General features: G+C 38.7%; 1 protein-coding gene across 2 annotated transcripts in view; it reads left to right on the top strand.

Moving 5' to 3' along the window:
• Positions 1–7986: 7986 nt before the first annotated feature.
• The window catches only part of CC2D2A (coiled-coil and C2 domain containing 2A), a 66506-nt gene continuing 56007 nt past the window's right edge, over positions 7987–18485 (top strand). For both annotated transcript variants that reach the window (XM_040594354.1, XM_040594364.1), the window contains exons 1-4: positions 7987–8057; positions 9744–9804; positions 10537–10617; positions 10856–10940. In XM_040594354.1, coding sequence (XP_040450288.1) covers positions 9766–9804; positions 10537–10617; positions 10856–10940 — 205 coding nt within the window. In that variant the 5' untranslated portion in view covers positions 7987–8057; positions 9744–9765. The remainder of the gene's footprint in view (positions 8058–9743; positions 9805–10536; positions 10618–10855; positions 10941–18485) is intronic.

The raw sequence follows: 18485 nt of genomic DNA on the forward strand, positions 1-18485 counted from the left end.
GGCTGCTGCTGTAGCCCTTTGGATGTATGATAAATGGAATTACAAGTAGGAGTAAAGAGTAGTTACAAAGCTGCTACTTCTGTCAGTGTTTTAAAAACTTACTCAAACATTGGAAAAAAGATATGGTTGTAATTCTATCCATGTGGTTTACACAAAAGATCTAACAAGGTCAATTTATTTTTCTTGTCAATGAGGTTAAGAGGTGATTTGATTGCAGTTTGCAAGTACCCATCTGGAGATAAAATTTCTGGTAGTAGCTGGCACTTCCTTCTATCAGATAGGAGGAGCACAGGAAGATCCACCAGTGAGAAACTATCGATTCCCACTGCAAATGGGGAACCCATTTTGCCAGTAATCAATCATTGTAAAAGTACCTAGGAACATCACGAGTTCTCCAGCGTTCAACAGCTTTAAGTCAAGACTGGCAATCTTTAATGGGGTGCTCTTACTTTTCAAGAATTTTCAGTATTACTTTATTCATCCCAGATTTACAGAAACCTGCTATTTCTAACAGTTATTCAGACATTTTCAGATGCATTGAAGTGGTCTGTGTTGATATCATTGTTTAACCCCGGCTGGTAATTAAGCCCCACGGAGCCACTCACTCACTCCCCCCTCACCCAGAGGGATGGGGAGGAGAGTTGGAAAGGAACATAAAACTCAAGGGTTGAGACAAGAACAATTTAATAATTGAAAGAGAATGAAAATGAAAGACCACTAACAATGATGACAATACCAGTTATAACGAAAAGGGGAAGGGAAAGAATAACATCCAGAGGGGAGGGAAAGGAGGAAAGGAACACGTGGTGCACAACACAAGTGCTCACCATGCGCTGACCGGTGCCCAGCCAGCCCCCGAGCAATGACCTGCCCACCCCAGCCAGACCCCAGCTATATATACCGTGCATGCCGTCCCATGGTATGGAATATCCCCTTGGCTAGTTCAGGTCAGCTGTCCTGGCTGTGTCCCCTCCCAGCTCCTTGTGCCCTCCAGCCTTTTCACTAGCAAGGCCTGAGGAACTGAAAAGTCTCTACACCAAAGCCAAAACACAGCACCGCACTAGCTCCTGAGAAGATAATTAAAGTCCATCCCAGCTGAAACCAGGACAGCTACACAACTCCTGATCCCAATTTATTTATGACCAAGGCGGAGAGAAATTTCTGGGTTTTTTCTGTGTATTTGACTTAATTAAGAAAATCACAACCAAATAAAATAACACAAAAATTCAGCCATGATTGCAAAATTACCACTACAGTTATGTATGAAATATTAGTCTATGCACCCTGTATCTGTGCCCTTATCTCCCCATGCGTTAATGTGCATGACTTTGAGTATGATCACTGCTTTGTGCAGCGAACAGGTGCAAAGTCCTGTCCACAAATCAAACTGTCAATGCCTATACAAGCCTTGTTTTACTTGACAGTGAGAGATGTGTGGCAGAAGACAAAAGTGGATTATTTTTCTAAGTAGACATCTAATTTTTTAATGTTATACAAGTGGTTCTTCCTGTGAAAAATATGGAAGAGAACACTTACAGATTCAGTTTATCACTGTGCTGTACAATCACTTATAAACCCGCAACTTAAGCACAATATGAGTGCAAAATGAAGCAAAATCATAATTCTCAACCATGATTGATGCCACTGTTTCACTGCCATCAGTGCCTATACAAGGCAAAAAGACTGTTGGCATTCTCAGCGCTGTATGCGCTGAAATTCCACAGGACAGAAGAGACAATCATATCAGGCCTGTTACTTCCAGGAAACATGATTCAACAAATGCAGGATTGGACCTATAATATGTATTATGCAGCAAAAGTAAATAATAGAAGAGTTTAATTACATGTTTATTTTAAAAAAAAAAAAAAAGTGTAAGTAGGTTTACAACATTGGAATCAACAGAAAATTTATGTTAGGAATAACAGGTCAACTTTTATTAGAATTAGAAAATCTATAAAGCCAAACTTAAGAGTATGATCAATTTTCTTCAGGCGCTACAGAAACATATTTGGTACTTATAATAAATCTGGAAATTTTCAGACAAAACTATTTTTTTTACAATTGAATAGGGAAAAAAATAGGGCTTTATACTGAAATATTCCTGGTTGCAATCCTAACCAAAAGCAAACAGCTTCCATGTAATAATCTTGTAAAAATGAATGGAATATAAAAAAGATATTTTAACCACACCTATGTTGAAAATGACATCACAGGAATAAGTAAACCAAGAGTTATTGCTTCCCTTTACTTAATAATTTTAAATTTATGTTTGTACAATCATAGAAAAGTCATTTTAGCTTCCCTAAGTTTTCCCATTTGGATTCTGTAGTTATTTGAACAGTTTAGTATTTTGGCATGAACTGTTAAAAATATGTAATTATGTTGAGTTGTTCCTACCAGTTTTGGCAAGAAGAATCTTTTTACTTACATATATATATATGGACAACATATGTATATAAGTAGTATGTGTCCCTGCACTCACTCAGGATCTCAAGACATTACCCTAAAGTAAATCATTGCTATTGCTATTATTTTACTTGAAAATAGATCAGCTCTGATGACATATTTCATTAGGGGTACTCCTCTGTCTAAATTTGAATTTATATGGAAAATATCTTGGGTTGAAGTCTTCCCAGTATTTACACCAGTAGGTGGGGAGGTCTGGTTTGGTTTCAATAAATTGTAGGATAACAAAGAGCAAAATCTCTTTGGGATCAAATCTAAAATTAATCAAAGATTTCTACACAATATATATGTCATCCTATACATGCCATAGTGCCATATAAAATCAGACATCCAGACCAAGTCAGTCATCTAGACTTTGCTTACAGTCAGCAGAAATTAGTATCACTAGGAGAAACTCTCAGGAGGAAGCATGTCTTTTCTGCAGCACCAACTCTTGGGCTTCCCGATCAAGGTTGTAAGAACTCATACAAACCTGAGACCACTGGGAAACCTTCCAACAATATTAAGATTACTGTTCCTCAGATTCATAACTAAAACATATATATATTTACTTGAAATATATGCATGCAAATACACATAAGTAAAAATAAAGTTATTTGAAATAGCTCCCCACAATCTTTTACTCTCAGACTTTATACTTGGTAGAGTGACATCAAGGAAGAAGTCAGTCACATGTTCCATTGATGAACATTTTTGACCAGATACCTAATTACATTAAACTCCATCTTCAAACTGATATGAGTACGTTACTTTGAATAAATACCTTCACTTTCTTCACTACTGATATTAATGTCCATAAAGTTTAGGCTATTACACAATTTTTTCAGGAGCAATAGGTCCTAAAGATTTTTTTACAATGCTCAGACAACATAGAGGAAATATTTACTAATGGATATCAGTACTGAGAACATCATCTACATTCTTCAAATATTTTTGAATCTACCTAACACCATTTATGTACTTTTGGGATGGGCAAAAATATATAAAACTGACAAGTAGCTTATTTCATTCCCTACCAAGTGTGTTTCATTAGTCGGTGCAGTTCGTATAATACTTTATTTTTATTTACCTTCCACAGGTCATGCACTAGGTTCAGTCCATATTCATTCACTAAGACATTTACTGAATAATTTACTTTTCACTAATTGGTTTAATTTATCCATTGGCAGGTAATTCACACTCAGGATAACTATACTGATGCTGTACTAGACAATTTGGTCAGTAGGAACTTCAGTTTTATGTGGAAATGCAGCTTACTTTATATTTGTCAGAAAGTGATGAATCCCATCCAAGAAACAATACATGAGAGTAAATAGGAAAAAATAGAGCTGAGAAAGCAATACACCACAGCCTTTCTCAATGAGTAATACATTGCTTTCAAGAAGCAATTTATTCCTTTCAGTATCAACCATTTAGACTTCAGCTCAGAGAGCATTCAGAGCTTATATTCACTTCCTTGTAACTCCTCCAGTCAACACTCCCAACTGAGGTTATGTCAGTATTTCTGAATTTCAGAGGCATGATTCTTCCTCACATCAACATCAAGACATTTCCAGGTACTCTCACGAAACTATTGGTCTCTGATACTTGGTTTTGTCCTAGCTGTACACCTCAGATCCATTCATGAAAGTTACTATCTAAAGCAAAAGAAAAATTTAATTAGACATATTATGCATATATTTTTAATAGTAAATATATACAAAGAAAAAGGTGTCTTGGATTATTTGGCATTTGGCTTAGATCCCTAATTTCTGATTATATTTATTTTGGTATGATCCAGCAGCTACCTGCTGGAAGAGGTGTAAGGAGATCTTTTTCCTCTAGGCAGATTTTTCCTGCAGCAGCAAGTATTAGCATACAATTTATCTTACCTGACTTTAATCTCTAAAAGCTCAAAGATCATTGCCTAGGCTAAATTAGTTGCTGGCTCTCCTGTCATCAGTGCAAAGAAATAGATGGGTTAAATCTCAGTTTGGATGACACTGTATTGGACACCTGCTTTAACAAAGGAGGAACCAGGGCGAACCTGTCTCTTCACATTACCTGTATCTACATGATTAACTTAGGTTAGTCTTTAACTTTGGAATGATGAAAAAATAAGATGTCTGCTCTTAGAGAACAATCCGCTAAGTGGAAAAATTGGCATAGTTTAATTGGGCAATTTATATATCTCACAGTTAGAGAGAAGATGTGGATTGATGACAACAGAGAAGTACCCTTATAATGATGGAAGTGACCTCTTGTCAGACCTTTCATAAAGTATTGCTCAAGTTCCTCCTGGGACAACTTCAACTACAGTAACTTGGCTATTTTACAGTATATTAAGGTGGGCTAGATAATCCCCTAATGCCTCCAAATTCAACACACTTAAGCCTATATAAAATACTGAGCCTGTCAAGGATGCTTAATTTTAAGTATAGAAAATCTAAATGTATCCTGGAGTGTTTCTACCTATACCCCAAAAAAATTATAAATTTGTTTCTTTTCAACTTTCAAGCACCTGTCAAAATCCTAAACACAACACAAAACATAATGCAATATTTGTAAAACCATCTCTGTGAAGGAATAGCCTTGTTTACATGATGTGAACAAAGGGATAAAAAATAATCAGTTCTTGAAAACCATAAATGAACTATGATTCTCAGCAGGCTCTAAAGTGAATTTTTAGCAAGACACACTTGGGATTTCTAGAAATGAGTGAATTTTATGCAGGAAATGTATGAGCAGTCCCTTTTATTTCTCTACTTTCAACAAAATGTTATCCTCAGCTTCAGAAGACAGTGGAAAGGATTTTAAATTTTTAGTTAAAGAACAATCTCTTTAATCATCTTAAAACTTGCCTACCACTGATGCTGATGTCCCTTCCACATATCATCTGCGTTCACCCACACTCTGTCAGATGTTCTGGTACATGAACATGGATTTCTAAACTGGGCGTGACAAATTTCAGGAATTTTTATTGTGATTTCTGTCCTGTTGGAGTAAGGTGTGATCAGTTTTAAATAACCAAGATGAGCAGAGGTTGTTCTTCCTTGCTTGCAGCTTCCCTGAAACTGGGATCACTATAGAGTTGCACAGAGTACTTGAAATTCCTCTTCTAAGAACACAGCAACACATATTCTTATTCTGTAAGCCATCTGTTGCAGGTGGCTTGTAAGATTTGCAGTTTTGCTTCCAGTTTCATTTGTTTTTACAAGTTTTGCCTTTGATTCCAGGCAGGTAAAATGAGACATATATGGCAATTCAAACCTTACTTTACCCTCAAAGCCTCAAAACTGTTTAGTGCTGAACTTGGGGTCTGTGATCCCTCAGCCTGCCCACTCCCAGGGCAGCTTGCACCATGGTCACTACAAGCTGCCATCTAGCCTGCCCATGCTAAAAGCCATCCTTGGCCATCCTTGACAAAACAATAGTTTATGTCTAATTGTGACAGCGTAAAGCAGCTCACATCATCTTACATGGAGCACTAAATCTGCTGTCCAGTGTAATCCATGACATTGGGCTTGCCTTTGTTTTTATAAACTGACTGAGATAAGTGAGTTGTTCTCCGCCCCAGGAAACATATGTGGTTTGAATTTTGTATGTCTCCTGTGAGCAGAGTCATTGTACTGTCATGTATTTTTAAGCAGCTTTCCATCCTGTTAAGCAAAGTTCCCCCACTGCTCCTTTAGGTTATTATAACAATGTTCCTTACATAATGCTGTTCATATTTGTCCATCATTTAATCTGTTTGGACAACTGTTTCTGAGACTGGAATAAATTGATGGGACACAGACTTATCAGCAAAACAAGATGCTGAACCTGAGTCCTTGCCAAAACTTTGTATGAAGATTTGCTCACTGGATCATTTCCACAGTCTCCTCTACCTACAGTGAGACTTAGCAGATAACAGATTGTGTACTGTACCCTACGAAACCTCTCTTCTGATTACATTTCTTCTGCATTCTTGAAAGCTGCTGTCATGTCAGGTGTCTTCTAGCTGTGATCGCTCCTCTTTTAACAATTAAAAATGCATCGCACAAATCTTTTTATCTGCTATGACTGTTTACTTCTTCCCATGGTCTCCTTCTTACAATAGTATCAGAATCAGTTTAGCCACTTCTTTCATGTGATTCCAGCTACTAAAACTTTGCAGTAACAGACCTTCAGATGTTATAGGGACTGATTATATAAAGACAATTATAAATAGGTCTAATAACAACTTCATTTAGCGTCAGCAGTATTGTTTATTCTGGTCATACTGAAGTTACTAATACACATGTTAACATAAGAAATTACTTTTTTAACAATTCATTGCAGCAGAAAATACCCCTCTCTGGATTTGACAGGAAAACTAGAAATTGCTTTATATCTCTAAAAATTAAGAATTGTATACAAGACAATCCACAGTTCTACAACCCATCTGATAGCACTGACATTTCTGCCATTCCTAATATCTACATAAGCTGGTTGCGAGCATTTAACAAGCAGATAACACATCCCTCCTCTGCTTCTCTCACCAGGGCTGAAGTATCTCCCTTTAATCAGGCTCTAGAACAACCTAACGAAGCCTTCATGTTCTTCTTTCTTCAGCTACAGAAGTATGAAAGTATACTGATAACTTTATAAAGTTATGATTTCTCTTTCTTTTTGCTGTGGCTTCAGGATCCACTTTCCCCCAGTCAGATATCTTTTCATCCTGGTGTGGCAAAAAGCCTGTGTTTGCAAACTACAGCTGCTGAGAGTTTATACCTTTTTAAATTCTGCTGTTTCCCATTATTTTTCCCCAACATGACATGCTAAGAATGCTGAGGCTTATGCTGTTTTCTAAAGGTCATCTGTAAACAAAAACGCATCTTTGTCCTCTTGATACAGCTTTGGTTAATACTCTACCAAATTTTGGTTATTACTCTAAAGTAAAGAGTACTTTAATGCATTGGAAAGCAGAGAAAGCAGCTGGAGAACAACTGGCTACTAATTGTTCTCTTCAAGGATTTTATCCCTACATGACTGATGCCAGGGATTTTTTTCAGGGTGAAATTAATCTTAAAAAAAAAATTACTTGCTGAAATGTTGGCATACAGTCTGAATTAGAGGATTAACAACTCCACTTAGGAAACAGAGCTCTCTGCAAATGGCTGATATTCAGGAATCGCTGCTCTGAATTGTACACATCACAAGAAGAGTCTGTGCCTCTCCTCTACTTTCAGAAAAAGTACAAAGGAATCAAGTCAGATAATTTAGCAAAGTTAGGTACTTAAAGGTAGGAGGAGTAACTGCCTTTCTTTCAGTGTGAAATAACCATCCTTGATCTTGAAAAAATATACCATGAATACTTTTTTTTGTTTTCCAAGTCAGTGCAGTAACTGAAGTGCATTGCTGCCTGCAGGAGTTGCAATCGCTTCATCCTCCCCATACTTTATTCATGACTTTCCCTTCTACTGTAAAAGAAACTGTTTACAAAAAAGAAGTCTTCCGGAACTGTTTTAGTGACTAAGGAGGAGAATCTGACTCTTTCTCTTTAAAAAGCAAAGCTGAGGCTTTGTTGCTAGGGGTAGTATTGTGCTTGGCTCTTGTTTGTACTCTGAAAGCTGCTGCATAAGAAAACCCAGGTAGGAAACAAACATTTTCCTTTAGAGCTGTCTTAATATCACTGTGTTCTGTGTGTTTTCCGGAAGGAGACCGGTTTAAGAATCCAAAATCCTCAACATTATTTTCTAGGTACTTTTTATGTAATTACTTTTTTAAAGAGCAGTGAGAGCAGCTTTGCTGCGTTTCTGTTGTTAGTTTTAAGTGCTTTGGAAACTGTCTCTGAGCTAATGGAGAGCTTTATGGTTCTTGCATCCGGTTGTTTATTACATTTTAAAGTGTCTGCTATAATACTTAACTTCAAGAAATGCTAGAAAATTGTTAAAGAAGGTGGCTTTAAGGCCCTTCTGCTATGTTGCCAGGGTTCTCCATTTACATGTGCTTTTAGGAAAGACTGTTTAAATTTCATACATAAAGCTTGATATGAAGAAGAGGTTTATATGCCACACAGTAAAAATGCTGCTGCTTCTTGCAGTGCTGTGTTTTTTTGTGCTATGGAGAGGGCATTTGATGAACCTTGCCTGTAGCAAGGAAATGTTGCCAATTTGGGGTACATTACCCTTCGCCCTGGTGCAGGATACTTACCGAAGGAATTGGTACTGAGGGAACTGGTGCCGAGGTAAATGCACAGGTGGTTTGTGTCTGTGAAAACTACTTGTTTAGGGTGAGTTCAGCTCCCTGTGCTAGTTGAGAGTTATTTAGAAACCTGAAAATCCCTGGTGCCAGTAGCTGCCAAGGGCTAAGCTTCAGGAAGGAGATAACCATGTTGCTCCCCCTCAGCTGCTTTTTTCTTAGGCATCTCTTTAAGAGGTAGATAGGGATATGACGATCACTCTTCATATTCTAGCCTGGGCTGGAAGCACTTTTTGAAGCAAAAATGCATAAGCCTGTACACACCCAGTATAAAGGAGTGATGGGGCAGCAACAGATGACCTGTGTAGGCCTTCTTGCCTACTTGCTACAAGGCCCTCTTGCTAGAGATTTATCCAGGTACAGAAAAAGGCTCCATGTTTTATTTCCATGAGTTGTTTTATGGGAATTTTGAAATCCAGAATAAATTGTGCTATTGCAAGTTATTTCATGTTAACTCGGTGCGTAGGCGCTGGGGTTTTACACTGGTGCAGGCTTTGTGCTGGGAACAAGTACAGCTGAGGTCGCTGTCTTGTTGCTTAAAGGTAAAGCAGGACAGGAACCTGCAGCAACAGTAGCAATGAAATGAGTTGTACAGGTATAAATTTAAAAAATTCTTAAATGCTTATAATCAAATACAGCAACTTTCTAGTGTAAACAAAGCTGAAGTGATTTGGTAGCTTCCAGGTTTGGTAAAGCTGAAAAGCCAACCAAGCCCAACACTGACAGTAGCAGAAAAAGGTATTGAATGTGTCTAATTATCTGAATCTAGCAGCTACCTTTATGGACTGTAGGTGGGTTGGTTTATTTAAAAAAAAAAATAATGTAACAAGAGTGTTCATACAGTGTGTAGAGACCCACATTGTTCACTATTATATGGAATAATTAAATAAATGGATACATATACTTTTGAATCATTCCATTCTGAAAAGGATACGGTTTTAAAGTATTAAGGCTGTATGTTAAATGGTATGTCATTTCCGTGTTCAGGGTGCAAAGGTTACATGGAATGTGTCTCACAATCATTACACACATATTAAAGTGTATCTCTCATCAGTAATTTCTGTTCCTTGTGACAGCTAGGTGTCAGCCACCAACCAGATGAGCCGCAGCGAAGAATCCCAGATGATAATCATGAAGGTTAGTGTCCCATTAGCTGAGGCAAAAATGGTGCATGATCCTTTTTCACTGGAGTAAAAGGAATCTTTTACATATATAACTGCAAAAAGTGAAATAAGTAAGTGTCTTGTAAGCTCTTGTTAACCCTAGGTCAGTACCATTCCAGTTAATGCAGGTTTGCGTAATTACTTCTGTGCAAATACACTGCAACATACGAGATACCATATGCTGTGAAATAGGCACCTTTAATGTGTATTTTGTTCTATTTCTTGTTGACTACATTATCTTCAAATTATTGGCTAAATATATTTAGTCTTGAGTAAGTTGTAAAAACAGAAAGTTACCCTATTTTCTAAGCTGCAGAAATACTTTTGAAGTGATCACATTTAAACTGTGCTGGTGCTATGTCAATAACATGTCTGAAGGAGGTAAAAAAAACCCCAACCAAATCCTCTTTGTGGTATGAAGAGGAGAAACTACAAAGATAAGGCAAGATGCTCTCCAGCTGTCAGTAGGCTTTAATCTAGCTAATAGCAGTGGTTGCCAGCTTCAGTTAGTTTCAGGACTGGGGCATGCCAACGGCATCAGTGAGACATTATATATATATATGTATATATATAAATACACACACACATATAGAGAAAGTTGGATAAACTATGTGTTTGGATAGCCCAGAGATTACATCCGTGGGTCTGGTGTCAAGGCCTGCCTCTACCCCACCCCGCAGCTCCCTCTCTCCTCTCTCTGTGAAAGGAGTTCCTGGATGAGGACCCTGCCCAGGTGGAAATGCTGAGGAGGACCCTGACAGCTCGCAGGCACAGGAGACAGAAAACGGTGAACGGCCTCTGAGATCCGCCCCCCACATCCCCCCGACGGCCAGGCCCAGCGGCCGCCCCGCACTCCTTCCGCCGGCTGCCGGCGGGCCGCCACAGCGCATGCGCAGCGCTGCCAGCGTCACCGGCGCGCAGGCGCGCTCGTCCCACCGGCGGCGGCGGGGCCTGGGCCCGCCTCCTGTCCTGTCTCGGCTCCCCTCACTCATGCACCGTCCCCCGCCTTTTCCGTCCCCCTGCAGCTACCGGAGGCTGCCGGTCCCCCCGAGCCGCGGGCGGAGGAAAGGAGCCGCGCCACCATGGCCGCTGCCCTTGGAGCGCCGCGCGGTGAGTGACTCCGCCGCGGGCGGGGCGGGGCCGGGCCAGGGGCGGGGCGCGCTCGCGCCGCGCTGCACACGGCCTTGGGCTCGCGGGGCGGGCGGGAAGCGGGTGCGGGCGGCGGGCGCCGTCGCTCGGGCTGAGCGTTGCCTCTCGCCTTCAGCGTGCCACGCTGGAAAGGCGTGCTCCTCTCGTGTTTAAATATGAGGAGATTATGAGATGTGCTTACATAAAATACATGTTTTTTTAAAGGTGCTAACGTAGACGTGCATGGCTTTATTGCTGGGCTATTTGTCACGTGCAGTACTCTTCGGTCACGGATTAGGAGAGAGGGGAGCGATGTGGTGGGAAGCTGTTGGAAATGAATGTCTAATCGCAGGCTTGGAAAGAATGGCGGATGTTGGTACTCGAAAACTAATCTTCAGTGTCTTGGGTGGAATGTCTGCAATATTCCTGATAATTTCTTTGGACAACATTAATGTTGGGAATCTTAACTGCATGGTTTTATGGGTTTACCTACGTAAGATACATAAAAGCATTAATTAAAGAACAGAGTATTAACAACTCAATTAAATGAAAATCCAGTGAAGTATAAGCATGCTTAGTTTTTCATCCATATCAAGGTTTAACAAAATAAAATGTATGTATTGTCCTTAAACTCGTTTTAGCAAAATATGGTATTTGTTACAGACATCTGCAATTTAGGGATGTTTCCAGCTTTTTCAAGGTCTGTGTACTTTCCTTTTGAGTGTTTTCTGAGACTTGCTGTGCCAGCTTGTGCTACGGTGCTGTTGACAGATGGAGTCCAAGCAGTTTTCAGGATCGATTCCGTAGGGAAATCGAGACACCCTCTAGCGACGGTTATTTTCTTTTACAGAAGCTCATTTTCCACAAATAAACAGAGCAACACAGCAGTACTCAGGGGAGAAAACTAGCCGTTAGTTCCCTTATGTCATAAATGTTTTTGTTTTGTTAAGTATTTTGCTCTGTTACTTGTTTTTGTGGCTGTGTCTGAAATCCATTTAATTCCGGTAATTTTGTATGATCAACTGAAAAGTACTGCATGTGATATTATGACTAGACTGTATCATTGGTTTACTTAATTACAGTATAGTTTATCTTTCTGATTTATTTCTTTTAATATTACATCTTAAATTTTGAGAAAGATTTCACCTTCAGCTGAAGTCTTCATGCATCCATCCAAAACTTCTTCCAATTCCCCCTCCCTGCCCTCTAATTCAATTGAATTAGACAGATTTGTAAGTAACCTAAATTTCCATTTTCTGTATGTTAAGCTTTTGAACATGCTGACACTGACATTCACTACTGTGTTGCCTAGTTATAAGGTAGAAGTGGCTTTCTTCACTGCCTTTGCTAGGCTGATGATCTGTGTATGAATTTCTGCTTATCATTGCCTTGCCAAGTGGCAATCGTTTAAAAAAATAATAAAATATGACATCTGCCACCATTTTCCAGGTGCTATTGAAAAATTCTGCATAGGCTGTTTCCTCTACTATCTTATTTTGGTTTTACTTGAGTGTCTGTGATACTATGTTGCCTCTGTTCCTAGGCCTTTTTAGTTTGTTATGGTTGTCACTGTATTTGTTTATTGTTTGTGTTAAAAACAGACACCTGTGTTTATGAGAAGGGAACTGTATTTTAACACAAGTGGGAAGTAGGTAATGTTTATGGATTTTTTTTGTGATGTTCCTCAAATACTTGGTTCATTTTATGCTAGTGTGGTAAGATTATTTTCTCATTCTGGTCCCATTATGGCAAACTTATCTTGAAACATGTCCACCAACTATTTCTTCACTTAATATTCATCATAGTCTCTCTTTGTCCATGTTAGCCTTCCAAGCGTTCTGCCAGTCTCTACTATTCTTTAATGCACTCTCTTTGCAGAAAATCATTATTTTCCTCTAATCTAATTATGTATGTGCTTAGATGCCTATATAACTTTCTTAAATGGAAAGACTTAGCTATATGTTAGTCCACTTGTCAGACTAATAAATTAGAGTTGCAAAAGAAGACCTGCTTTGAATAAAAAGCCTGTATCTGATAGTTATTCCCTTGTGAAGCCAGGACAACTGCGTGTTACAAAATCTTTTTCTTCATTGCCTGGTTTTTTTGAATGTGTATAGTTATGTGGTTGCAGTTTCTGGAGGGTCTGACTATGTATTTATGTAACAATTGTATCCATGAAAAACACAAATGTGTTGCTAGGACATATGCTGGAAGTTACCATTCCCTATTTTCTTTTAAGTAACTGATGCTTGGTCACAGCGTATGTCTGTCTGCTTTCATGCCTGGTTTCTGCACCGTGTTCAGATGTGGGATTGGTGTCAAGATACTTGCAGCAGTTTTGGGTCTGTGTCAGTGTAGAGAGCTCTGAAATCATACAGAGATCTAATGGGTTTGAGTGCTTCCAAGTGCAGGTGAAATCAAGGGAGAAACTTACTAGATGATGTTTTCAGATTCTCAGCTTGGCTTAAGTTTAGTTTGACTACGCAGCAGGCTTATTAAATCTGCCCAAAGTAAAATATGGAGCTACTGTAGGATAATGACACTTCCAATGTAAAACATGGTGGTAAAGTTTTTTATACAGGTGAAGTAATGATTTCATGGATATTAGTCTTATTCTCTTACTTCAAAAATGTATTTTGAAGTTAAGCACAAATTAGTTGGCTGTAGAGCCCATTCACATAAGCAGAACAAAATTATATGTACAGAGGAATAAAGTAACGGAAGTGGGTTTTTATGTGTACCTGTTTTTCAAGGAACCATGGTATCCCAAAATAATTGATGCATTGAATTAATTTTACTGCAACTACTAAAGCCTCAAAATGTTTTTTGTTACGTATAGAAAGGATAATTCCCCCATTGTCACAAGGAATTGGTTAATTCATAAAGAATTGTGCATACAGAGCATGAGTTCTGATACTTTAAGAGGTGATTAAAGTAGTGGCAGATTGTTTCTGCTCTATTTTGGCATGGTGGTGTTCTCTTTAACCTGGCTTGTCTGGAAACATTTACAAGCAATTGTCAAGTATTTCAGAAGATCAAAAGCAGATTCTGATCTGTTGCTTTCTAGTTCTCATTTATCAGAATGGAATTGAAATGAAGCATTTGCTCTAATGAAATAGAATATGGTTTTGCATGCTAACTGAACAGGATACAATGGTAGAAAAAAGTCACAGAAGGGAAATAAAAAAGTAATTTTAGACCAGTTTTTCCCTTTGAGTCATTACAAGTCTAAGTCTTGATACCTGGGTTTGTTTGGGGATTTTTTTGTTTTTGTTTTTTTTTTACTTAAATAGTTATGGAATCTTCACTAGTGCAAGCTTTTAAGGGACTTATTCCAATCCTACAATACCCCAACATTTAAAAAGCTTTTCCAGTTTGTAATCACCTTCCTTATTGCAATTAAAGTCTGTCGTTTCCATGTGCAGCAGAAAGAAAGCCTTTCTGTATGCAACAGTCTTTTGTGGGCTTGAAGTTGTAAAAGATGTTGAAGCTTTTTCTCCATTCCAAAAACTTTTTAAAGTCAGCCTTTGAGCAAATGTGGCTTCTTACAGTACTTGGGTGCATGTTTTATCACAGATAGACATTATTCTGTTATTCAAACCATTAATAAATGCTTTAAAGGCATTAGACTGAAGTAGACCCTGAAAATACCTCCTCAATACGGGGTTTGAATTTATTTAACTGTTACTTTAACTTTGTAAATGTGGTTTTCCAGTGACTTGCATGTGCCCCCTGCCCACCCTGTCATTTCATCAAAATACTGAGAGATGCCTTCTATAAGGCAGGCTCGAAAGTTGAGATGTATGCTTTCTCCATTATTTACAAGAATGGGTCAAATATATGTTGACGAACATTAAATTGGCTTGACACATATTGATCTTAGTTAATCTAGGCATTCTGTTCCTTGTTATTTTACTGTCTTTTAAATATTTACAAATAAGCCAAGTCTTTTTTGTAGAGTTGAAGTTGACTGGTGTGTATGCTTCTGTAGCTCACTCTTTCCCATTTCTTAAAAAGGTCACTTGCTTGGGATTTTGGAACTTGCCTGTTCTACATCATTTCTCAGAATCACCAGTGGTACTGATTTTGCTGCAGTCAGTTCGTTATTGGATACCCTGCAATGATGGCTTTTAATTATCTGTCTGATTAATATTTATCTAGATCTTGTCCTCTGTTTTGTCATTAATTCTTTGTTTTTACTCGTACTGCATTCCTTCTTAGAAAAGACAAAATGTAAACAGGCTTTTCTGTGTGCCATCTCTTAGTGTCTCCACTGAGTATTTGCTTATTTCTATCTCTAGTATTCCTCATGGTAAGGAAGTAGTTATGAGATGCTTGCTTTCCTCTTATGTGTCTCATACTAGTGATACTCGGTTTGGGCCTTGCTCTTTCTTTTGAAAGCTTCCAAATAAAATGACTGCTTCTCTTCACAAATACAGGCAGTAAATATAGTAATTTGAAAAGATTAGGATTCTCCCAAATCTTTTGATGTTTCTGAGTAGAATTAGTTCTAGTGGGGTTTATTTTAATGTATTTTTCTTTTCTAAATGACAGTGGACTAAGGTCATCCTAGAAATTTGACTTTGGTATAGTAGGTAGCCTTTATATGTTTAATTTGTATCTTCAACATGCAGCATTATCTGCTGCCAGTGGAGCTCTTGGAATAATATTGAATCAGCCATAACGCGATATATGTTGTGTGGCATTACCATTCCTAAGCTCCTACCCTTTGCTGTTTTATCTCCTTTTTATGAATTTAATGCCTTATATAAACCTGAAGTCACCCTTTACTTAGAACTTGGCAAACAATGTTTTTTTGTTAAGGGCAAAGAACGAATCAGTGTTTAGCTCAAAGAACTGAGAAGTAATGTAATTCTTTAAGTGGAGATAACTAGAAAGACTTCACTAGAATGTTATGTGTTCACAGAGTAAAAATTAAAGAAAAAAAAAAGCCACACACCACAAAACGTATGTGCAAAAGGAGCTACGGTCTTCTCCTGATAATCTCCTTACAGTTGTTCTAGTAAAAGGGCCAGTGTGTTCTGTGCAGAATGATGGAGCTTCTTCTGGAAGTAAAAGCTAGTTACAAAAGTTCAGGAGAAAAAGTAAGCTCCTGAGAATTTCCAGGTGAACTCCAGGGCTCCAGTGAGACTGAAGAGGTCTGTGCAGATGGGGAGACAATTATGTAGCTAGAATCAGTTTTGTTAATGAAAGAATGATTAGGTCTTTCAAAAAGAAAAATGCTTAAGTGATGACTTTGTGAGCTATTAGGTACCTAAAACTGTGTTTTCAGCTAAAAATATTCTGGAGACTTTTATAAAAATGATAACCTTCACTCTTTTACAGTGGTAGTGCAATCCAAGAGAGGGAGATGAGTATCTGCTCAAAATACTGTGCAGAAAATGACCATAATTGTGTTTAATACATAAAGCTGCTAGAAGTGTTGCCATTTACTTACACATACAATCTCATTTATATTGTACATTTAAAAAGTTTTTTGTTTGTGTTCATATGAGAAGTGGATACCTACAACCCATGCTCTTTGTATATCTGACCCCAAGAGCATAGCTTCTCTGTAAACAACTGGATAAGTATTCATTCTTTTTATGTAGGTGTCAGGGAATACAGTAGGGTACAGGGTCACCCTACTAAGATTTAGTGAATCTACCTGAAGAAATCATAATCTAAGAGGGTTTGATACAATGAAGATAAGGAGGAGGAATGCCATCAGTCCTTCAAAGGAAAAGGAGGCCCTGATAAGTTTGTTTATCAAAGATGCATTTGCATTCGGTTTTAATTACAGAAGAAAAGCGTGGGCTTTTTGGGAGCAGCAGTTCAAAGGCTGCAAGAAACAGTAATTCTCCTTTTCCATAAACTTGATTACCCAAGTCGGTGTCCAAACCTGGTATTTACTATCTATCAAAAATCTAAATATACGCTACTGATTTAATACTCAGATTTAGATGTTTCACAGGGTCAGCAGAGAATACTTGATTCTAAAGGACGTAGAGTTCTGATGAGTTCTTTGGGCTGGAGAGTGGCTTGTGGGATTTCTTTGTTTGTTTATTTGAAATCAACCTCCAGTACGGCTCTAGTGATGGCCTCCAGCTGGACTTAACATTACTCATCACAATACTTTGAGCTCAACAATTCAGCCAGTTTTGAGTCCACCTGCATATGTAGTCCATATTTCATCAGTTTCTTTAGAAGGGTGTTATAGGAAACAGGGATAAACAACATCCTGCTTTCCCTTCATCCCTTAACCCAGCTATCTCATCTCAGTAAATTGTCTCATTGGTCAGGTAGAAAGAACTTTTTCTCCATCATAACTCCATGCTGATGACTCCCATTTTTCATCTTGTGCCTGACATACTTGGCACTGGTTTCCAGGGTTACTTGTTCCACCACCTTCTTGGGCGTCAAGATGATGCTGACCAGCCTGTAGTTCCCCAGATTCCCCTCTTTGAAGACAGGAGTGATATTTGCTCACTTCCAGTCCTCAGGAACCTCCCTTGATCATCACCATGATTTCTAAAAGTAATGTAGAGTGGCTTTGAGGTGGCAGTTGACCAGCTTCCTCAGCACTTATGGGAACATCCCCTTAAGACCCACGGATTTGTGTATGCCCAGTTTGTTTAAATATGGCCTTACTTGATCTTCCTCTACTGAGGGTCACTTTTAGCTGCCCCAGGCTTGTCTGCTGGTTTTCCTGATGGCAATAAAAACTGAGATGAGGAAAGCACTGACTACTTGGGTCTTTTCTGTGTATGCTGTCATCTGGTCCCCTGCCCCATTCGGAAGCAGGTAACCGTTTTCCCCAGTCTTCCTTTTGCTGCTAATACACCTGTAGTATCCCACCTTGCTGGTCGTCACATCCACTGACAGATTCAAGTCGAGGTGGGCTCTGGCTTTCCTAAGCCATCCCTGCATTGTCGTACAGTGGTGTGTTGTTCCTTCCAGGTCACCTATCCCTGTTTACATTTCTTGTAAGTTTTCTTTTTATACATGAGTTGAGTTAGTTCGTCCATGTAGCCTCCTGCGAGTCTTGCTTGACTTCCTGAGTACAGGGACAGACTGCTCTGGAGCTTGGAGGAAGTGAGCTGTTGATTCCAGAGGGTTGGCGCAAGTAGAGCTGAGAGTAGCTTTGTGTGTGAAATGGAAAGTTACTTGGTGATGCTGTCAGTCATATATGGGACAAGGTAAAATGCATATTACTCTCTTGACCATACTAGTGCTATAGCACAAAAACACTGCTGGAGAAATCAGTATTTTGTCACTACAAGAAGCAGGTGGCTCTAAGGTGAAAAGGAAGCAAGTCTGTAAATTCTTTACTGTTCCGATCACACCTGTATCAGGATTTATAGCACTTCACCATTCAAAATTAGATCTAGACAGTTCTGACTAACAGCTTATATAATGCCAGCTAATTCTTCACGTATTTTTAATAAGGAAAAAGAGTGTGTATATGCTTTACTTAAGGTGGTTTATAGTATATAATGAAAGGCAGATCCATCACAAAAAAATAGC

Source organism: Falco naumanni, chromosome 1, assembly GCF_017639655.2.
Source record: "Falco naumanni isolate bFalNau1 chromosome 1, bFalNau1.pat, whole genome shotgun sequence".
Lineage (NCBI taxonomy): Eukaryota > Metazoa > Chordata > Aves > Falconiformes > Falconidae > Falco > Falco naumanni.